Genomic DNA, 24289 nt, shown 5'->3' on the forward strand with positions numbered 1-24289 from the left:
ACGGTCATGGGCAGATTCATGGGTAATTTTCGGCCCCATGTCCGTAACCGGCTTCCGTCTCCGCACCAAAGATCCCGTAGCGGAGCAAAGATACTAGTGCGGAGACGGAAGCCGGTTACGGAAACATCCTCGTAAAAATAAAGGTTCTTTGGTAAAAATCTTCTCCTCATTTTCGGAATTATAATTTATTAACTCAAACTGTTCCCCCGTAACGTTGATTACACTGCGAGTCGGGTCAGGTCGGGTCGGGTTACTGAAATGGATGAAAAAAAGGCCCACGTTGCGTACGACATGTCAGCCCATTGCATTCAGCAGGAGTGGTCTATCTTGCTCCGCTATAGGATCTTTGGTGCTAACAAGGTGGATAGCAGGTTACGGACAGTGGAACTAGTTGGATATCTCTGGTGATGGAGGGGGCGAGAGAAGGGGGAAGGAATACAGCGGTTACTTGAAATTAAAGGAATCATGAGGTTGTAATCATAAACTAAAGATTCCAGCATCTGCAGTTTCTTGGCTTCATTAAACACCAAAGGTTTTGATTATTTGAAATAAAATGGTGAATGCTAGTCAGCCTGTTAACTAATTTCATTATTTACAATGTTTCCCCACTTGGGGCTGTCCATGGGAGCACCAATTTATAAGGGTCCCGTTGGTCTGGGAGTTTAAACACATACAGGTACTTTAGTTTGGTTTTGTTGAGATACAGCGCAGAAATAGGCCCTTCAGCCCGCCGAGTCCACACCAAACAGCGAATCCTGCACACTAGCACTATCCTACACACAACATAGAAACATAGAAAATAGGTGCAGGAGTAGAGGCCATTCGGCCCTGCGAGCCTGCACCGCCATTCAATATGATCATAGTTGATCATCCAACACAGTATCCTGTATCTGCCTTCTCTCCATACCCCCTGATCCCTTTAGCCTCAAGGACCACATCTAACTCCCTCTTAAATATAGCCAATGAACTGTGGCCTCAACCACCTTCTGTGGCAGAGAATTCCACACATTCACCACTCTCTGTGTGAAAAAAAATGTTTTTCTCATCTCGGTCCTAAAAGACTTCCCCTTTATCCTTAAACAGTGACCCCTTGTTCTGGACTTCCCCAACATCGGGAACAATCTTCCTGCATCTAGCCTGCCCAACCCCTTAAGAATTTTGGGACAATTTACCTAGCCAATTAACCTACATGTTTGTACGTCTTCGGAGGGTTGGAAGGAACCAAAGTTCTGGGAGAAAATCCAAGCAGGTCACAGGGAGAACGTACAAACTCCGTACAGACAAGCACCCATAGTCAGGATCGAACCTGGGTCACTGGCGCTGTAAGGCAGTAGCTCTAACGCTGCGCCACCTTGCTGCCTGTTGAGGTGTATGTGAAGTGTTTTTAAAAAGAGCATGCTGCATGTTGTTTTAGCATCTTGTAGCATCCATGTGTGTTATCATAACTTATTTAAGCATTGATTTCCCTTACCCTGGGGAAAAGACTTTGTACGTTCACCCGATCTATTCCCCTCATGATTTTGTACATCTCTATAAGATTCCATGGATTTCTATGCTCGAAGTAATAAAGTCCCAGCCTGTTCCACCTCCCTCCACAGCTCAGGCCTTTGAGTCCTGGCCATGTCCTCGTAAATCTTTAGGAAAGAACTGCAGATGCTGTTTTAAATTGAAGGTAGACACAAGATGCTGGAGAAACTCAGCGGGACAGGCAGCGTCTTTGGAGAGAAGGAATGGGTGACGTGACCCGAAACGTCAGCCATTCCTTCTCTCCAGAGACGTTGCCTGTCCCGCTGAGTTTCTCCATGATTTTGTGTCTAGCCTCGAAAATCTTCCCTGCACTAGGGAAAGGCCTGGATAGAGTGGACGAGGAGAGGATGCTTCCACTTGGACCAGGGGCCACTCAGAATTATAGGTCGTTCATTTAGGAAGGAAATGAGGAATGATTTCTTTAGTCAGAGGGTGATGAATCTATGGAATTCTTTGCCACAGAAGGCTGTGGAGGCCAAACCGATGGATAAGTCAATTCAATTTTTATTTATCCGTTAAGAACTTTGGTTTCTGCAGCCATTCAAGAAGAAACAATTTTACAGGACACACCACAAACTCAATTCACATGGAAAAATTAATCTCACAAAAAAGGCAGTGGATATTATATCCAGAACCGGGGGCCACAGTTTAAGAATAAGGGGTAAGCCATTTAGAATGAAGACGAGGAAACACTTTTTCTCACAGAGAGTTGTGAGTCTGTGGAATTCTCTGCCTCAGAGGACGGTGGAGGCCGGTTCTCTGGATGCTTTCAAGAGAGAGCTAGATAGGGCTCTTAAAGATAGCGGAGTCAGGGGATATGGGGAGAAGGCAGGAACGGGGTACTGAATGTGGATGATCAGCCATGATCACATTGAATGGCGGTGCTGGCTTGAAGGGCCGAAAGGCCTACTCCTGCACCTATTGTCCATTGTCTATTTTAAAGGCAGAGATTCTTGATTAGGACGGGTGCCAGGGGTTATGGGGAGAAGGCAGGAGCATGGGGTTAGGAGGGAGAGATAGATCAGCCATGATTGAATGGCAGAGTGGACTCGATGGACCGAATGGCCTAATTCTGCTCCTATCACCTTATGAACATGAATGTATGAACACACTTTCCAGCATGACTCCTGTAACAGGGGGTGACCAAAACTGAATGCAGTAGCCTAACTGTGGCCTCACCAACGGTAAGGTAAGTCTTGGTATAACATTAACGGGGCCAGTTGTCACTTTGAAATGGAAGGTAGACAAAAATGCTGGAGAAACTCTGCGCGGGTGAGGCAGCATCTATGGAGCGAAGGAATAGGTGACATTTCGGGTCGAGACCCTTTTTTTTTTTCCATTTTTTTTTTTTTTTTTTTAAATATTTTATTTTTTAGAAGTAAGCACATTTTATGTCTACCAAAGTGCCTAATTTTTTCAGCATCTTATGTCTTTCTTCAACTTTTTTTTTGAAATGTAAAAAGATCACTTAAGAAAAAGAGGTTATAGAAAAGGATAGAATTTTGTATCGAAATACTTCTGGCTGCGTGCAACGAGTAATGTGAAGAAAGTTGATACCTGAAAATAGCTGGAAAAAAAAAGGAGATCATTATTTATAGTCAGTACCAACCCTAACCAGTTCAGTAGCCATGTTCTTCATTATGGACCAACTTTCATTGCTTAGACCTAGAAAAGTATAAATTACAGGTTTAGCTTAGAGATACAGCGGCCCGCATTTCTAGCCCGAGCGGTGTCAACCAGCTTGCATCCCCGCATACTAACACTTCTTCTACAACACACTCGGGGGTTTATAATTTTTAGCAAGCCCATCAGCCCGAAGAAGGGCCTTTTGAGTGAGGGAGGAAATTCCGGCGCACCCATAGGGGTTGCCTCACCCGCAGAGTCACGGGGAGAACTTGGTTTAGTCTCTCTAGAATTTTCCAGCATTGAGAGGGGATCTTATAGAAAATGTACAAAATCTTAAGGGTTGGAAAGGCTAGATGCAGGAAGATTGCTCCCGATGTTGTATCGAAGTCCAGGACTGGGGCGTGCAGCTTAATGGATAAGGGGCAAATCCTGGAACCGAGGTGAGAAACCAACTTTTTTCACATAACCAGTTCAGTAGCCATGTTCTTCATAATGGACCATTCTCTCATTGCTTAGAGGGTAGTTAAATTACAGGTTTAGTTCAGAGACTATATTTAAGAGGAGTTAGATGTGGCCCTTGTGGCTAAGGGATCAGGGGGTATGGAGAGAAGGCAATTACGGGATACTGAGTTGGATGATCAGCCATGATCATATTGAATGGGGGTGCAGGCTCGAAGGGCCGAATGGCCTACTCCTGCACCTATTGTCTATGTTTCTATGTTTCTATGTACAAACTCCGCACAGACGGCACCCATAGTCAGGATCGAACCCGGGTCTCTAGTGCTGTGAGGCAGCAACTCTACCGCTGCGCCACCGTGCCGCACCAATTGGTTATGGGTCTACATCTCAGGGTTTTGAAAGAAATTCTGATTTTGTCTAGCAAAATTCAATATAGATTGCAGGTCGCAAAACCAGGAAAAAAACAAGCAGAACATTGCCAATAGACAATAGACAAAAGGTGCAGGAGTAGGCCATTCAGCCCTTCGTGCCAGCACCGCCATTCAATGTGATCATGGCTGATCATCCCCAATCAGTGCCCCGTTCCTGCCTTCTCCCCATATCCCCTGACTCCGCTATCTTTAAGAGCCCTATCTAGCTCTCTCTTGAAAGTATCCAGAGAACCAGCCTCCAACGCCCTCTGAGGCAGAGAATTCCACAGACTCACCACTCTGTGTGAGAAAAAGTGTTTCCTCGTCTCTGTTCTAAATGGCTTACCCCTTATTCTTAAACTCTGTGTGTGTGTGTGTGTGTGGCCCCCTGGTTCTGGACTCCCCCAACATGAGGAACATTTTTCCTGCATCTAGTCTGTCCTATTCCTTAAGAATTTTATATGTTTCTATAAGATCGTTCTTATTGACCCTTTTCAGATTTCTGAAGAGTCTTCGATGGAGATTGAAGCAACTTCACCCGAGTGCCAACATCACATTGAGGGAAGATCAGATCGTCCACGTCCATTTTAAAGAAGAAATTGGCATTGCTGAGTTGATTCCTCTGGTCACTACCTACATCATTCTGTTTGCATACATCTACTTCTGAAGAAGGGTCTCGACCCGAAACGTCACCTCTTCCTTCGCAATGGGTGGATTTAAGAGAGAGCAAAGGAAATAGGCAACGTTTCGGGCCAGAAACGTTGCCTATTTCCTTTGCTCCATAGATGCTGCTTCACCCGCTGAGTTTTTCCAGCATTTTTGTCTACCTTGGGTTTAGTTCAGATCTGTTTAATTTAGTTTAGTTTATTGTCACGTGTCTCAAAGTACAGGAAAAAACCTTTTAGCGCGTGATTAGGAACGGGACACTGATTGTGGATGATCAGCCACGATCACAATGAGTGGTTCGAAGGGCCAAATGGCTTACTCCTGCACCTATTATCTAAAACAAGTCAGCGGAAAGATGACATATGATCACAATTACAAGTTGAAATAACAGTAAACTGTGAATGCGTTCATTTTTGTTTTCACCTTGTGCTATCCGTAGTTTGACTTCCAGGTCCACAGGGGTGGAGACCACAGACTTGGTGAGAACAAGCACATTCTCCAGACCAATCACCACAACTAGGTAGGGGAAGATCTCTCTGTGAAAAGCAAAAAGAAATGCATTGGGAACATCACAAACAGACTTTAGATATCCACAACTTGAAAAAAATGCCTTGTAATCTCATTGCAATCCTGCACCCAATAAATATCTTTCAAGAACAGAGCAGATGATCCAGAATTGTAGATTAAAGGGCCTTTCCCACTTTCCCCGAGTTACTCACGAATACTCCCGAGTTCAAAAAAAAAAAATCAAACTCGTGATAAGCATGTAGAATGTACGTAGCGGGTACATCGGAGCTCGGGACGTCTCTCAGCGGCTTGTAACGCTAACGGCAGGTACTCGGGAAACGCGGCAAGCAAGGCTTGTGAAGACTTTTCAACATGTTGTAAAATGTCCACGAGAGCCCCAAGTACCTACAGCTGGCTATTACCGTAAATCTTCGAGTTCGAATCAGGGGAAACTCGGGAGAACTCTTGAATTAGCTCGTACAGTGCTACTGTACGAGCTAATTTCCCGAGCTACTCACGAATTCTCCCACGTTGTCCCCTTGATTCAAACTCGGAGAATTACGGTAATAGCCAGCTGTAGGAACTCGGGGCTATTTTTGTACTCATGGACATTTTTCAACATGCCGATGCCCCGAGTACCTACGGCTGGCATTACGAGCCGCTACGAAATATCTACGGCCTCCTCCGGACTCGCTACGGACATTCTCCGAGTTTGAATCAAGGGGAAAACTCGGGAGAATTTGTCAGTAGCTCGGGAAAGTGGGACAGGCCTTTTACTTTGCTTCCTTGAACATCATAATATTGAAGTGATGACAAAGTAACTCCCTCCCTACATTGGGCAGCTTACAACCCAGCGGTATGAATATTGATTTCTCTAATTTCAAGTAAGCCTTGCATTCCCTCTCTCTCCATCCCTCCCCCACCCAGGTCTTCCTGCTAGTTCCACTGTTCACATCCATATATCCCTTTGTTATCACCTCTTCCACAGCCAACAATGGACCATTGTGGGCTCCACCTTTCCTTGGTAATCGGTGCCAGCTCTGATTTGTTCTGAACCGTTTAGTTTAGAGATACAGTGAGGAAACGGGCCCTTCGGCCCATCGAGTTCGTGCCGACCAGCGATCCCCGTACATTAACACTTTCCTACACACACTGGGGACAAATTTTTGCATTAACCAAGCCAATTAACCTACAAACATGCACGTCTTTGAAGTGTGGGGGGAAACCGAAGATCTCGGAGAATACCCACGCAGGTCACGGGGAGAACGTACAAACTCCATACAGACAGCGGCACCCGTAGTCGAGATGGAACCCGGGTCTCCGGCGTTGCATTCGCTGTAAGGCAGCAACTCTACTGCTGCTCTCTAGGTTCCTTCTCCCCTGACTCTCAGTCTGAAGAAAGGTCTCGACCCGAAACGTCACCCGTTCCTTTAATCCAGAGATGCTGCCTGACCCGCTGAGTTACTCCAGCACTACGTGTCTATCTTCCTGCCTGTGCGAGCTGACACGTTCATCACTCTTCACTGGCTCCTTGCTTTTCAAACACACTCACTGTCCGAATCTAAATTGTTTTTAAATCCTTTGACTGCTTTGGTTTTTGAAAACAATACCTAACCTGCAACTATTTGTCAATGTGTATACGTCCCTCCTCAGCAAGGGTTCCCAACCTGGGGTAAAGTTACCCCCAGAGGGTACATTTTGCCGACCCAGGAGGTAAATTTGTTGATTCTGGATTTGTACATAGTTTTTCTCATTAGACAATAGACAATAGGTGCAGGAGTAGGCCATTCAGCCCTTCGAGCCAGCACCGCCATTCAATGTGATCATGGCTGATCATCCACAATCAGTACCCCGTTCCTGCCTTCTGCCCATATCCCCTGACTCCGCTATCTTTAAGAGCCCTATCTAGCTCTGTCTTGAAAGTATCCAGAGAACCGGCCTCCACCGCCCTCTGAGGCAGAGAATTCCACAGACTCACCACTCTCTGTGAGAAAAAGAGTTTCCTCGTCTCCGTTCTAAATGGCTTACCCCTTATTCTTAAACTGTGGCCCCCGGTTCTGGACTCCCCCAACATCGGGAACATGTTTCCTGCCTCTAGCGTGTCCAAACCCTTAACAAGCTGATATGTGTCAATGACAATCCCCTCTCATCCTTCTAAACTCCAGAGTGTACAAGCCGAGCCCAGCCACTCTCTCAGCATATAATATAATGAAACCATATGAAACGAACAAACACTATTAAGAACTGCAGATGCTGGAAAAATCGAAGGTAGACAAAAATGCTGGAGAAACTCCAACATTTTCGTCTCCCTTTGATTTTTCCATCATCTGCATTTCTTTCTTAAGCAAAACTATTAATGATGTAAGTTGTGGATTTGATCACTTACCCTCCATTCAATGTCGGTGTAAGGCCAAAGAGTGTGCATAAACCAACTGACATAAGAAGGGAACTCAGAACAGTGGCCACTGCTGCAAGAGCCAGACCCCATTTTGATTTCACCATGTCGATCTTCCCTGCAAAGTTACAACATAACGTACAAAATGGATGACACACAGGGCGTTGATCAACACTTCATTATTTTTAAAGACAGAAAAACAAAGCTATTATTTGGCTACACTTGGAATTGCTACACTTGTCGCTTTACCCACCCCCCCCCACCCCTTGCCTCCATCCCTTGGACCCAAGCAGTCTTTCCAGGTGCGGCAGAGGTTCACCTGCACCTCCTCCAACCTCATCTATTGCATCCGCTGCTCTAAGTGTCAGCTGATCTACATCGGTGAGACCAGGCATAGGCTTGGCGATTGCTTTGCCCAACACCTCCGCTCGGTTCACAATAACCAACCCGATCTCCCGGTGGCTCAGCACTTCAACTCCCCCTCCCATTCCCAATCCGACCTTTCTGTCCTGGGCCTCCTCCATGGCCAGAGTGAGTCCCACCGTAAATTGGAGGAGCAGCACCTCATATTTTGCTTGGGTAGTTTACACCCCAGCGGTATGAACATTGACTTCTCCAATTTCAGGTAGTCCCTGCTTTCTCCCTCCTTCCCCTCCCCTTCCCAGCTCTCCCACAGCCCACTGTCTCCGCCTCTTCCTTTCTTCTTCCCAGCCCCCCCTCCCCCCCCCCGCCACCCCCACATCAGTCTGAAGAAGGGTCTCGACCTGAAACGTCACCCATTCCTTCTCTCCATAGATGCTGCCTCACCCACTGGGTTTCTCCAGCATTTTTGTCTACCTTCGATCATTTGGCTATATTCATACAAAGATAATTTTGCTGCATAAAGTAATTTCCACAACGTACTGTGAAATAAATGTTGAGGGAAGACCCGGGTTGAGTTTAGCTTATTGTCACATGTATCGAGCAGGCACGTGCCGTCAGGGCAGGCAGTGCCTACCCTGAATAAAATTACTAAATGGTCATTATTAAATATAAGTAGTAAACGCACAGGAGAATTATGCTTGCCTAAGAGATCAATCTATGAGGTAGGCATAATTCTCCCGTGCCTTTCATCCGCAATATATTTAACACGCGGAAGTATGTGCTACTCGCGTGCCGTTGACGCTGCTTCAAGCCATCACTGACAACGGTCTATAAAGGCAGCTGAAATTCTGTCTTTACACCGTGGATTGTGTGCATGTGCTGCACAGTGTACTATGCATGGGTAGCACAAGTTTCCTTTAAAAGCCGATTAACAGCTCACCGGCAAGAGAACAATCTGCTCATGCGAGGTTTTCAAGATTTTTAAAAGCCGACTGACCAAAGATACTGACTGCCCACCCTGATTAATTACTCATGGCACGTGCATGGTATCGAGGTACAGTGAAAAGCTTTTATTAGAAGTAGATACAATTCTGCTATATAAGAACCGCTGTGGGGGGGAGAAGGGGGTGGGGGGGGGGGGGGGGGAGAGGGGTGGGGTGCGGAATGAACAAAAGGAAGCGCCGGCGTGCTTCGTAACTTTGTCAACACTTCATTGTGGCCACTATTTGTATACAAACAATTTCACTGTTAAGACACAAAATGCTGGAGTCACTCAGCGGGACAGGTACATCTCAAGAATTTCACTGTGCCTTGTCACGTGTGCTCTTAGCTCCTAGGACTAGCGGAATCAAGGGGATATGGGGAGAAGGCAGGAACGGGGTACTGATTGGGGATGATCAGCCATGATCACATTGAATGGCGGTGCTGGCTTGAAGGGCCGAATGGCCTACTCCTGCACCTATTGTCTATGTATCGAAGTATCTATGTGTGACCATAAAGTATTTTATTCCATTCCAAATTCTGAGAGACATTAGATAGGTTAGATAGAATCTTTTTCCCAGGATGGAAATGTCAAAGACTAGAAGGTATAGTTTTCAAGGTGAGAGGGGCGAAGTTTAAAGGCGATCTTTTGTTTAGTTTAGTTTGGAGATACAGCGCGGAAACAGGCCCTTCGGCCCACCGAGTCTGCGCCGACCCACACATTAACACTATCCTACACCAACTAGGGACAATTTATACATTTACCAAGCCAATTAACCTACAAACCTGCACGTCTTTGGAGTGTGGGAGGAAACCAAAGATCTCGGAGAAAACCCAAGATACCTGTAGATTGGATAGAACTAGCGTCCAGGTCGGCGCGGACTCGGTGTATCTCTAAACTAAACTAAGAACAGAGAATGCTGGAAATAGGAATGGAACACTTTATTGTCACGTGCGACTAGGCACAGTGGAATTCTTTGCTTGTATACAAAGAGCGGACACTTACAGTGCTGACAAAGTCACATTGTCCACCCCCCACTCCCCATTGCCCTTCCCCTCCCCCTCACGGCAGTCCCCACACGCCAGGTCCTGCATTGTTCACCCAGAGAGTTGTGAATCTGTGGGATTCTCTGCCACAGAAGGCAGTGGAGGCCGATTCACCGGATGGGCCTGTTTCCAAGCTGTATCACTCCATTACTATGAAATGGCTCAAATCAAGGTTGAATATACTGGAGATATTTTGAAGGTAGATGAAAAATGCTGGAGAAACTCATCTATGGAACAAAGGAATAGGTGACGTTTCGGGTTGAGACTCTTCTTCCGACTGATGATGGGGTTGGGGGGGGGGGAAGAAGAAAGGAAGAGGCGGAGACAGTGGGCTGTGGGAGAGCTGGGAAGGGGAGGGGAAGGAGGGAGAAAGCAGGGACTACCTGAAATTGGAGAGGTCAATGTTCATGCCGCTGGGGTGTAAACTACCCAAGCGAAATATGAGGTGCTGCTCCTCCAATTTAATGGGTCAGGCACCATTTACGGAGAGAAAAAGGTAACATTTCTGATCAATTCAGATTCCCAAACAAAATGTGGAATGCTCAGTGTTCCTGGAAGTTTCTGGTTTTTGTTTCCAAGTGAAGTGCTTGTTAAACATTCTGCCGAGGAGATTCCAGATCCCAACTTACTGGTAGAGAAGTAGATGTATGCAAACAGAATGATGTAGGTAGTGACCAGAGGAATCAACTCAGCAATGCCAATTTCTTCTTTAAAATGGACGTGGACGATCTGATCTTCCCTCAATGTGATGTTGGCACTCGGGTGAAGTTGCTTCAATCTCCATCGAAGACTCTTCAGAAATCTGAAAAGGGCCAATAAGAAAGATCTTATAGAAACATATAAAATTCTTGAGGGATTGGACAGGCTAGATGCAGGGAACATGTTCCTCATGTTGGGGGAGACCAGAACCAGGGGTCGCACCATTTAAGAATAACGGATAGGCCATTTAGACAACATAGACAATAGGTGCAGGAGTAGGCTATTCGGCCCTTCGGCCCTATTCACTGTGATCATGGCTGATCGACCGCAATCAGTATCCCGTTCCTGCCTTCTCCCCATATTCCTTGACTCCGCTATCTTTAAGAGCTCTATCTAATTGGGATGAGAAAACTTATCTAAGATCTAACTTAGGACTGAGATGAGGAAAAAAGTTTTCACCCAGAGAGTTGTGAATCTGTGGGATTCTCCGCCACAGAAGGCAGTGGAGGCCAATTCACTGGATGGTTTCAAGAGAGTTAGATTTAGCTCTTACGGCTAACGGAATCAAGGGATATGGGGAGAAAGCAGTAACGGGGCATTGATTTTGGATGATGCTGGCTCGAAGGGCCGAATGGCCGACTTTAGGGTCAAATGGCCGACTCAAAGGGCCGAATGGCCGGCTTACTTTGACAGATACTTTGAAAATGGGTACCTATTTTCTATGTTTCTATGCCAAAATAAGCCGAAGATAATGAGCTAGTTTTGGAATGTAATCGCTATGGTAATGCATTTTGTATTATGCAAATTCCCTTGAACAGCCATGTGACAATGACCAGATTATTTATCTTTGTGTAGGAAGGAACTGCAAATGCTGGTTTATCTTTGAGATGTGGATTGAGGACAATAGACAATAGGTGCAGGAGTAGGCCATTCGGCCCTTCGAGCCAGCACCGCCATTCAATGTGATCATGGCTGATCATCCCCAATCAGTACTCCGTTTTTGCCTTCTCCCCATATCCCTTGACTCCGCTATCTTTAAGAGCCCTATCTAGCTCTCTCTTGAAAGTATCCAGAGAACCGACCTCCACCGCCCTCTGAGGCAGAGAATTCCACAGACTCACAACTCTCTGTGTGAAAAAAGTATTAAAATGCAGAATATCCACAGTATTGAAGATTTCCTAAAATGGACACAAAATGCTGGAGTAACTCAGCGGGACAGGCAGCATCTCTGGAGAGAAGGAAGTGACGTTTCAGGTCAAGACCCTTCTTCAGACTGAGAGTCAGGGGAGAGGGGGACTAGATGTGATGTTGGAATTTGAAGGGTGGGTAAAGTGCATAAAGAAAATGGGAACGAAGATGATAAATAAACAGAAGATAGACACAAAAAGCTGCAGTAACTCAGTGGGTCAGGCAGCATCTCTGGACAAATGTTTCGGGTCGAAACCAAGTTGGATTTGGTGAAGTTTGCTTAACTTTTTGCGAAGTATTTCCACTAGTGAGAGAGTATTGGACCAGAGGTCACAGTCTCAGAATTAAAGGATGTTCCTTTAGGAAGGAGATGAGGGGGAATCTCTTAAGCCAGAAGATGGTGAATCTGTCGAATTAATGGCCACAGGCCAAGTCAAAGGATATTTTTAAAGCAGAGATGGATAGATTCTTGATTAGTAAGGTGTGTCAAGGGTTATGGGGAGAAGGCAGGAGAATGGGGTTAGAAGGGAGAGATAGATCAGCCATGATTGAATGGCAGAGTGGACCTAATGGGACAAGTGGCCTAGTTTTGCTCCTATCACTTATGAAAGTGCATTGATCATTTTATTCTGCAGCATAGGAAGTACAATAACTTTGAAATATCTTTAGGTTTAAGTTTAAGGGTCGTGATAGGAGCAGAATTAGGCCATATGTCCCATCGAGTCTACTCCGCCATTCAATCATGGCTGATCCATCTCTCCCTCCTAACCCCATTCTCCTGCCTTCTCCCCATAACCCCTGACACCTGTTTATAATTGTCGCGGGGTGGGAGATTGCAACCTTCAACATGCACAAACAGAAGATCAAACAGAACAAAGGTAGACAAAAATGCTGGAGAAACTCAGCGGGTGAGGCAGCGTCTATGGAGCGAAGGAATGGGTGACGTTTCGGGTCAGACTGAAGAAGGGTGTTGACCCGAAACGTCACCCATTCCTTCACTCCATAGATGCTGCCTCACCCGCAGAGTTTCTCCAGCATTTTTGTCTACCGTTGATTTTTACGGCATCTGCAGTTCTTTCTTAAACATCAAACTGGGAATGTTGTCTTACAACTTTAGGCTGTGCACGCCACACGCCAGAAGAAGATTATTGTCACGTGCACCGAAGCACAGAACAATTGTTTAAGAAGGAACTGCAGATGCTGGAAAAATCGATGGTAGACAAAAAATGCTGGAGGAACTCAGCGGGTGAGGCAGCATCTATGGAGAGGAGGAATAGGCGACGTTTCGGGTCGAGACCCATCTTCAGACTGATGTCGAGGGGGTGGAGGGGCGGGAAAAAGAAAGGAAGAGGCAGGAACGGGGTACTGATTGGGGATGATCAGCCATGATCACATTGAATGGCGGTGCTGGCTCGAAGGGCCGAATGGCCTACTCTTGCACCTATTGTCTATTGTCTTAAAGGCGGAGACAGTGGGCTATGTAGGCGGTGGAGGCCGGTTCTCTGGATACTTTCAAGAGAGAGCGAGATAGGGCTCTTAAAGATAGCGGAGTCAGGGGATATGGGGAGAAGGCAGGAACGGGGTACTGATTGGGGATGATCAGCCCATGATCACATTGAATGGCGGTGCTGGCTCGAAGTGCCGAATGGCCTCCTCCTGCACCTATTGTCTAATGTCTATGTGGGATAACTGGGAAGGGGGGAAGCAAGGACTACCTGAAATGAGAGAAGTTAATGTTGATACCGCTGGAAAGTACAAAACAAGCAGACACACAAGCTGCGTGAATCTCACCTGGAGTGGTATTGCTGCAGGATGATGGTGATGGCGTAGGAGACCACGCGTTTACGGTTGTGTAAGCTGACTCCACTGTGCTTCCCCGGCACTCCAAACAGCAAGTCTGCACGCAAAGTAATCACAACTCATTTTAGTTTGGTGAAGCAGCGTGTGACCATGCCCACTGAGTCCACCACCACCGACCGGGGGTGGGAGATTGCAACCTTCACCTGGTCCGCCCTGTTTCAACTAATGCAATCAACCTGGCGTGCACAATCAAATAAGGTCAAATAGAACAACTGGTCCTACAACTTTAGGCTGTGCAAGCCACACGCAAGAAGAAGAAGTCCACCATCACCCACACTAGTTCTGCGTTATCCTGCACTTCTCTTGAACTTCTACAGGTGCACACTAGAGAGCATTCTGACCGGTTGCATCGTGGCCTGGTTCGGCAACTTGAACGTCCAGGAGCGGACAAGACTACAAAAAGTTGTGACCACTGCCCAGTCCATCACCGGCTCTGACCTCCCCACCATCGAAGGGATCTATCATAGTCGCTGCCTCAAAAAGACAGCCAAAATCATCAAGGACCCACACCATCCTGGCCACACACTCATTTCACCCCTGCCATCGGGAAGAAGGTACAGGAGCCTGAAAACTGTAACGTCCAGGTTCAGGAACAGCTTCTTCCCCACAGCCATCAGGCTATTAAACACGACAACCTCAAATAAGCTCTGAACTACAATAGACTATTATTGTTATTGTTGCACTGTTGTGTTTGTTTTTTGAGTATGTGTGTATACATATATATATACATTTCGTTGTCTAATGCATTTCGTTGTCTAATGCATTTCGTTGTCTCTGTACTGTACGCTGACAATGACAATTAAAATTGAATCTGAATCTGAATACATATATATGGGTATGTTGTCAGTATGTGTATATACACACACTGCCCTTTTTTCGCTCAGAGGTAGACAAAAATGCTGCATAAACGCAGTGGGTGAGACAGCATCTATGTGGAGGCGGGGGGAGAAGAAAGGTGAGGCAAACAGTGGGCTGTGGAAGAGCTGGGAAGGGGAGGGGAAGGAGGGAGAAAGCAGGGACTACCTGAAATTGGAGAAGTCAATGTTCATACTGCTGGGGTGTAAACTACCCAAATGAAATATGAGGTGCTGCTCCTCCAATTTACGGTGGGCCTCACTCTGGTCTCGGGAGAGAGGAGAACTTCTTCAAAGTAGGCCTAACTTGAGGAGATTTCGCAGTGAAGTGATAAAAGTTTGTTTTAATGATCTTCGGTGTGTTTTATGTGGGGGGAGGGGATGGGGGAAACTTTTTTTTCAGGTTCTTACCTTGCCGGAGATGTGACAAATTTTCGGATCACATTCTCCGGCGCGTTCTGCGGCCTTCCATCGATGGAGCTGGAGGGCTCCTCGGACTGACTTTGAGCCCTATCGCGGGGCGCGGACTTAACATCGGAGCTAATCCCTTGCCTTGCGATCGCTCCCACCGCGGATTTACCATCAAAAGCTCGCAGTCTTCAGGAGAGGCTAGTCGGGAAGCTCCAACGTCGTGGAAGGTTCGACCAGTCCCTACGCGAGGTTCGATCGCCCGGCGCGGGGGAACTGACATCCCCCCCCGATGCGGGAGCTGATCGCCTCGACGCGGAGGGCCCAAACGCCGCCGGCTACAGGAGTCAAGATCGTCCCGTCAACGGGGGCTCGAGGCTCACGACCGAGGAAGAACTAAGGGAAGGACTTGAACTTTATTTCGTCTTCCATCACAGTGAGGAATGTGTAGGAGTCACTGTGGTGGATGTTCATGTTAAAACGTGTTTTTTTTTGTTTATTTTATTAGAAGTTAATACAGCACAAAACAGTACAGTGGCACCTAATTTTAGGTGCCAACTATGTAATACCGTAATCCATTCTATGTACAACCTCTAGTTTTATGTTATAAGAAAGAAGTAAGCAGGACAAGAAAAAGAAAGCAATAGAAAGGGGAAAAAGTGGAAAAATAGATGGTAGAGAGTAGAAAAACGTGAAGTGTGTATATAAAAAATAAAAAAGGAAGAGAGAAAGAGGAAAGTAGAAGTAGAAGAGAAGGCCCCTTAAAAGAGAATTTTTCAAATCTGTATTCGGAGATGTAGCTCTATCCGCGTCATGAACTGAAATCGGCAATCCTTACGGCACCGCTGCATCACATGATTCCAAAAAGTTGATGAAAGGAGACCAACTCTTTAAGAATTGGTCATATTTATCTATTAGTCGGAGTCTCATTTCTTCAAGGCGTGCTATGTCCATCATATTCCTAATCCACATTTTAACAGTTGGTGTGGTTGTATTTTTCCAAAATTTAAGTATCAATTTCTTTCCAATTATTAACCCATAATTAAAAAAAACATTTTGATCTTTATTTAAATTGGTATCTTCTCCTATTATTCCAAATATAATCCATTCCGTTTTGGGTTCTATTCTTGACTTGAAAATCGTTGTAAATATATCAAATATATCACTCCAAAATTTATTCAACTTTGTACATCCAACAAATGAGTGTGTTATATTAGCGTTTTGAAACAAACATTTATCGCATCTGGGAGAGACATTTGGAACGTGTTTTTGAGTGATCTGTTGACTGATCTGTTGCAAAACATATTTGGCGAATGAAGTGTGATTCTGATTCTGAAATGTTTAAGAAGGAGAGGAGAACTTCTTCAAAGTCGGCATACCTCGAGGAGATTTTCTCTGTCTCTCTTTCTTTTCCCTCTCTCTGTCATATCATACTATGTTTGCATATTCTATTGTGCTGTGGCAAGTAAGAATTTCATTGTTCTACCTGGAACACATGACAATAAAACACTCTTGACTCCCTGCATAACTGGGAGTGAGCTGGAGAATGAATGAAGGAATTAATACTTTATTGTCACATTTGACAAGGTCACAGTGATAGTTTTAAGTTGATCATATCCAAGGTATGTAAAGCGTCACCACATAAAGGGCGTGGACAAATTACAAAGTCTGCCTTTGTTCTTTAGTCAGGGTGTGGTTAATCTGTGGAACACATTTTCTCCGTAGAGGGCTGTGGAAGCCAAGTCAGTAGATGCCTTTAAGACAGAGATAAAGAAATACGAGTTCATTCCAACAGCTCTCCCGAGTTTAAAAAAAATCAAAACTCGTGGTAAGCACGGAGAATGAACGTAGCGGGTACGTCGGAGCTCGGGGACGTCTCTTAGCGGCTCGTTACGCTAACGGCAGGTACTCGGGAACACTCGCTAACGGCAGGTAAGCTCGGGAAGACTCCTGAAGATTTTTCAACATGATGAAAAATGTCCACGAGAGCCCAGAGTACCGATGAGTGGCCATTACCGCAAATCTCCGAGTTCGAATCAGGGCAAACTCGGGAGAACTCTTGGAATGAACTCGTACCGTGGGACATGGCTTATAGACCGATTCTTGATTAGAATAGGTGTCAGGGGTTATGGGGAGAAGGCAGGAAAATGGGAGTAGGAGGGAGAGATAGATCATCCATGATTGAATGGCGGAATGGACTCGATGGGCGGAATGGCATAATTCTACTCCAATACCTTGTGAACTTGAGGCTTCAGACATTTTGCACTAGTATTGATTTTGTTTGTTTATGATGTTATGAGTATTGTGTTTACAGGTCTGCTCTGCAGCCGCAAGTAAGAATGTAATCATTCCCGTTACGGGAACATATGACATTAGACAATAGGTGCAGGAGTAGGCCATTCGGCCATTCGAGCCAGCACCGCCATTCAATGTGATCATGGCTGATCATCCCCAATCAGTACCCCATTCCTGCTTTCGCCCCATATCCCCTGACTCCGCTATCTTTAACAGCCCTTTCTAGCTCTCTCTTGAAAGGATCCAGAGAACCGGCCTCCACCGCCCTCTGAGGCAGAGAATTCCACAGACTCACAACTCTCGGTGAGGAAAAAGTGTTTCCTCATCTCCGTTCTAAATGGCTTACCACTTATTTTTAAACTGTGGCCCTGGGTTCTGGACTCCCCCAACATTGTTTGCTTCCTGCCTCTAGCATGTCCAAACCCTTAATAATGTTATATGTTTCAATAAGATCCCCTCATCCTACTAAACTCCAGAGTGTACAAGCCCAGCTGCTCCATTCTCTCAGCATATGACAGTCCCGCCATCCCGGTAATTAACCTTGTAAACCTACGCTGCACTCCCTCAATAGCAAGAACGTCCTTCCTCAAATTAAGGGACCAAAACTACACACGATACTCCAGGTGTGGACAATTAAACACTCTTGACTCTTGACGTAGGGACCAGCTAGATAACTGGCAGTTTGAAGGTGCAGGTTATATTCTCAGGGATCCAAGCTACCTTTGAGTGAAGCAGATGTCTGCAGAGTCTTCGGTTCATGTTGGTGAATGGTGCCGATGATGTCCGGATCAGAATCAAAGTGATCGCGACTGTTCTTCCAAAAGTTGGCAGGAGAGATAAGGAGGCAGCCATGTTCAGGAAGTACACCCTGTAACTTCTTTAACCCAGGAAGTAGATCGGTGACCTGGAGGCAGATGTGTTCGAGGCTTTTCGTGCCAGCGCTGTTAATGAGGGAACGACGCAAGTTACTGGCAGCTCACAACAACTTTCATTTGCATACAAGAAGGGCATGGTTTGGTGTTAGAGGAGTTCTGTGCACACGGTGATTCATCATGGCACTAGTGGGAATGTCATGCTTACATAGAACATAGAGTGGAACAAGTCCTTCCGCCCAAAATATCCGTGTCGAACATGATGCCAACTCGTATCTACCTGCACATAATGCATATCCCCTCCATATCCATGTGCCTATCCAATAGCCTCTTAAACACAACTATCATATCTGCTTCCACCACCACCCCTGGCAGCGCGTTCCAGGCATTCTGTGTAAAAAATCTTGGTCCACACATCTCCTTTAAACTCTGCCCCTCTCCCCTAAAAGCTATGCCCGTTAGTTTGATTTTTACATACGCTGGTTACACCTGCCCACGTTTTGACTCATATCTCGTTAAACACTTTGTCCCACTTGTCGATTTTTCGGCGACTGCCGGCATCATTGACTGACATATCGCCGCTGGATTTTGAAATGTTCAAAATCTTTCAGCGATACCTGATACCTTAGTCAATGATGCCGGCAGTTGCCAAAAAAATCACCAAGATGGACAGGCCCTTTACTATCCATGCACCTGTCCAAGTGTCTTGTAAATGTTGCTATAGTACCTGCCTCAACTACCTCCTCTGGCAGCTCGTTCCTTACACCCACGACACTCTGAGTGAAAAGGTTTCCCCTCAGGTTCCTATTAAATGATTGAATGATTGAATGATTGAATGAATGAATGCATGAATGCATGAATGGATGAATGAATGAATGAATGAATGAATGAATCTCTTTATTGTCATTGCACATGGTACAACGAAATTTAAAAGTCAATCCCACGGTGCGATTCACAAGAGCAATTTTAAATATATAAGAAAAGGTAAAAATATATACATATTAAAAAAAATTACAGATAAATAACAATAGCAGCTGAGGTAGAACCATTCAGTTGAATGTGAGTGTTATTTCTTATTTTGCATTGTTAAGTTCACGTATGGCTATGGGGTAGAAGCTGTCTCTGAGTCTGTTTGTGCGATCTTTCCCCCCCCTCACCTTAAACCAAAGGCATCTTATTCTTGATTCCCCAACGCTGGGCAAAAAAACTTACTTAAACTTCTTAGCATTTGTACTCTTTGCCTCCATGTGTTCTTTCGACGTGTAAAATGATTCCACCAGTCTCACTGATTTGCATCAAATGAGGCCACTTAGCATGAATATGCTCTTCTCATTCGTACTGACAGGGGGCAGCACCTCACACTACAGCGATGAATTTCATTTAGTTTTAGAGATCCAGGGCGGAAACAGGCGAGTCGGCACCAACAAGCGATCCCTACACACTAACACTATCCTGCACACACTTACACTTGGGGCAATTTACACTTACACCAAGCCAATTAGCCTATGAACCTGTAAGTCTTTGGAGCGTGGGAGGAAACCGGAGCACCCGGAGAAAACCCACGCAGTCACGGAGAGAACGTGGGCTTTCTCCGACCGTGTGGGATTTCGCTGCGATCTTAGGTTTCCTCCCACACTCCGTACAAGTTTGTAAGTTAATTTGCTTGGTGTAAGTGTAAATTGCCCCAAGTGTGTGTAGGATAGTGTGAGTGTGCGGGGATCCATGGTCGGTGCAGACTCGGTGGGCCGAACGGGCCTGTTTTACCGCCATACCTCTAACAAGGAACAAAACTAAACGTACAAACGCCGTACAGGCAGCACCCGTAGTCAGGATTGAAACCGGGTGGGTCTCTGGCGTTGTAAGGCAGCAGCTCTACCACTGCGCCACCGTGCCCGACCTTCTTTAATGTACAGAGATAATGGGTCTTTCATCCTCAGCCTGATCCGCTGAGCTCCAAAAACTGCACACCTTTTAAGCTGGCAAGATGTGTCGAGGGGAATATTTCTACGGGCTGGGGACTGATCCTGCATGAATACGAGCCAAGGCGTACAAACGCAGGGTTGCTTTGTTGAATCTTTACTACATGGTCTTTAGGCAGCAGCTTGAGTATTGTATTCAATTCTCGACAGCCTAGCTTTTGGAAGGATGCAGAATAACTTTGAGATTTCAGCAACAGGTTTAGGCCGGAGAATCTGCAGTTGCAACTCCTTGGAGCTAGAGACTGAGAAAGGAAATTTGATAGCGATTAAGGTAACCACAATGGTGTCTGGTTGCGAAATTGGAGTAGAAGCTGTTCCCATGGGCAGGTGTGTGAAAGAACCGCAGGTCATAAACTTGAAGTAAAATGGAAGGTATGCTGGGCAATAATAATTTTTACATGGTTACAGTTTAGTTTGTCACACACAGCACACAAAGATTTTGTTGTGTGCTATCCAGTCAGCGGAAAGACAATACATGCTTACAATCGAATCATTTATAGTGTGTGTAGAAGATATGTTTTATTATTAATATTATTTATTCGTCTCAGGAAGGCAGTCAGCATTCACAAAGACTCCTCACACCCTTGCAATAGTCTGTTCGAACTTCTACCTTCCGGAAGACTTTACAAGGCCTTCTATGCCTGCACCTCCAGACTCAGGAACAGCTTCATCCCCAGAGCTATAGGTACTCTGAACCGGCCCTGCTGAGTGCCCCCCACCCCCATGAGCTGTCTCCCTCGGATGGTCACGTCGCACATCGACCCGCCACAAACATATTTGCACTTTATACTGTTTTACTGTTTTTTTTATAAATCATGTTTCTCTGGGTATCTAATTTTTAGTTGATTAAGTTATGACATCGGATGGAAGCTGCATAGCAAATCTCGTTGCACCTCTGTGCAACGACAATAAAATATATTATTATTATTATTATTATTATTATTATCATCGTTGCAAACATGAGCGGGGCAGTGGTGCTGGTTTCCGACGGGCACGGTGACGGACGCACCATACATCTCTGTCCGCCGCGCAGCCGGCAAGCTCCTCTTTTGTCTCTACGCACGTGCCTTCCATCAACGTCTCCAGCATCGTCTTGATAGGCCGTCGTAGGTCACGTCTTCCATGGGTGGCGGTGGCGGTGGCGAAGCCGCGCGCGGTCTCCGGTAGGAAAGTGCTGAGTCGGGACCTCCAAGCCGCGGAGTTTGTTTGTCCGTTGAAGAATGCTGGGCTGGATGTTTATGTTAAATTCTATTGTGTATTGTGTGTTCTTTTTAAGTGTATCGCTGCTGGTAAATTCATTTCACTGCACCTTCGGGTGTATGTGACGAATAAATTTGACTTTGACTGATCTTCTCGGTCAGAGGTGGAATCGCCCCACAGAGCTGGGCGTTGGTGATGTGGTCCCTCCAACTGACATATTAATACATACATGATAAAGACAATAGACAATAGGTGCAGGAGTAGGCCATTCGGCCCTTCAAGCCAGCAGCGCCATTCAATGTGATCATGGCTGATCATCCCCAATCAGTACCCCATTCCTGCCTTCTCCCCATATCCCCTGACTCCGCTATTTTTAAGAGCCCTATCTAGCTCTCTCTTGAAAGCATCCAGAGAGCCTGCCTCCACCGCCCTCTGAGGCAGAGAATTCCACAGGCGTGAGCTTTGAAACGAAAGGACAAAGTAGAAATAACTGAAAGTTGACAAAAATGCTGGAGAAACTCAGCGGGTGAGGCAGCATCTGTGGAGCAGAGGAATAGATGATGTTTCGGGTCGAGACCCTTCTTCAGATTCATGTGGGGGTGGGGGGGGGGCATCAGTCTGAAGAAGGGTCGACCCGAAACATCACCTATTCCTTTGAGTCTGAAGAAGGGTCTCGACCCGAAATGTCACCTGTTCCTTCGCTCCGTAGATGCTGCCTCACCTGCTGAGTTTCTACAGCATTTTTGTCCACCTTCGATTTTTCCAGCATCAGCAGTTCTTTCTCAAACAAGGTAGAAATAAACAAATTCCTTTCCTACCTGTCTTCAAAGACGTGGTTTCTCACTTCTTCCACCAGCTGAAACACTTTGGAGAGAGGGGCACGAAAGACGTCCACAGCGAATAAGTGCTTGTTCCAAGGAGACACAATGGCCTTGACGAATATCTGTTGTATATATGCAACTGGAGGCCCGAAATACTGGAACGAAAAAGTGGTGAATCACATACCAATTTGTGGATCAACTGAATAGAAACATAGAAAATAGGTGCAGGAGTAGGCCATTCGGCCCTTCGAACCTGCACCGCCATTCAATATGATCATGGCTGATCAATCAACTCCGTATCCCATCCCTGCCTTCTCTCCATACCACAAGGGCCACATCTAACTCCCTCTTAAATATAGCCAATGAACTGCCCTCAACTACCTTCTGTGGCAGAGAATTCCACTGATTCACCACTCTCTGTGTGAAAAATGTTTTCCTCATCTCGGTCCTAAAAGACTTCCCACTTATCCTTATGGCTAGTTTTCACGGGGCGACTTGACACAAGATGTAGCCAGAGTGGAGTGGTCGTGGTCTAGCACGATATCACACGATATAACGGGGGGGTAGACAAAGAGTTCCCACGGTACTCGGCAAATCTGTCATTTTTGCGAGTGACTTGTCCGTCTCCCGATCTTTCCCGTTAATCGTGAATGAACATCGTGGACTGTAGTGTAGTTAATCACGTGGCACAAATGATGTTACTTTGTTGTCACACACTATATTGGTTTTTTTCACCCGAGCTCTTTAATGAGCTGAAGAATAATCTGTGTTTTTTTAGACAAATGTTGTTTGGTGTGATGCACCTTCTCTCAATATGTGCAAGAAGTCGTCTTTTTATTTTGTCAAATATGAATAAAGACTGTGTCTCACATTGACCGTGATGATTGTGTTATTTTATGATCTACTGACAGGTGAAACTTTCAGTCTGAAGAAAGCTCTCGACCCGAAACGCCACCCGTTCCTTCTCTCCAGAGATGCTGCCTGTCCCGCTGAGTTGCTCCAAGCAACTGGTGTCTATCCTCTCTCTCTCTCTCTCTCTCCCTCTCCCTCTCCCTCTCCTCTCTCTCTCTCTCTCTCTCTCTCTCTCTCTCTCTCTCTCTCTCTCTCTCTCTCTCTCTCTCTCTCTCCTCTCTCCTCTCTCCCTCCCTCCCTCCATCCCCTCCCTCCCTCCCTCCCTCCCCCTCCCTCCCTCCCTCCCTCCCACAGGCAGGACTGGAGGAACTCCGCGGGCCAGGCAGCATTTACGGAGGGAAATGGACAGACGACCCATTCTTCAGGCTGCCTTATGTCTCTCTCCTCCCCTCCCCCCAACACACACGAATGCTGGAGAAACTCAGCGGGTGCAGCGGGGCCGAAACGTTGCCTATTTCCTTCGTTCAATAGATGCTGCTGCACCCGCGGAGTTTCTCAGCATTCGCGTGTGTGGGTGGGAGTTGGGGGGGGGGGGGGGGGGGGGAGAGACATAAGGCAGCCTGAAGAATGGTTCGCCTGTCCATTTCCCTCCGTAAATGCTGCGAGAGAGAGAGAGAGAGAGAGAGAGAGAGGAGGAGAGAGAGGAGGAGAGAGAGAGAGAGAGAGAGAGAGGCACACACAAGGTGGATGCGAAATCTCACCTGCCTGTTTCAGTGACAGACACCCACCGCCAGTAAATGAAGACACCCCCATCTGTCTCCCCCTCCTCTCCCCCTCGACTCCCCCACCTTTCCCTCCCAACTCCAGTCCCGTCCCGACCCCCTGGGAAACTGAAGGGTTCCCGCTGTAATTAAAGAGTTCCCACGGTAGACTGTAAAACTGGGACCCTGGTTCTGGACTCCCCCAACATCGGGAACATTCTTCCTCCATCTAGCCTGTTCAATCCCGTAGATACGATTAGACAGGTATCTAGTTATTTAATTCAATTAATGATTTCTATCGCCCAGCCTCTCATCTTTCAATCGGGTTCGGCCAGGAAGGAACTGCAGATGCTGGATTAAAACGAAGATAGACACAACATCTAGCTCAGCGGGACAAGCAGCATATCAGAAGGGTCTCGACCCAAAATGTCACCCATTCCTTCTCTCTAAAGATGCTGCCTGCCGTCGAACTCATTCTCTTTAAACCGGCATCTGCTGTTCCTTCCGACACATACACAA

General features: G+C 46.2%; 1 protein-coding gene across 1 annotated transcript in view; it reads right to left on the reverse strand.

Annotated features, from left to right (window-relative positions):
- Nucleotides 1-24289, reverse strand: part of scap (SREBF chaperone) — a 71516-nt gene that overhangs the window by 42186 nt on the left and 5041 nt on the right. The window contains 7 exon segments of the mRNA XM_055666126.1: nucleotides 3143-3192; nucleotides 5112-5224; nucleotides 7582-7708; nucleotides 10611-10783; nucleotides 13660-13765; nucleotides 18006-18226; nucleotides 22155-22312. Coding sequence (XP_055522101.1) covers nucleotides 3143-3192; nucleotides 5112-5224; nucleotides 7582-7708; nucleotides 10611-10783; nucleotides 13660-13765; nucleotides 18006-18226; nucleotides 22155-22312 — 948 coding nt within the window.

This window comes from Leucoraja erinacea, unplaced genomic scaffold, assembly GCF_028641065.1.
Source record: "Leucoraja erinacea ecotype New England unplaced genomic scaffold, Leri_hhj_1 Leri_195S, whole genome shotgun sequence".
NCBI lineage: Eukaryota > Metazoa > Chordata > Chondrichthyes > Rajiformes > Rajidae > Leucoraja > Leucoraja erinaceus.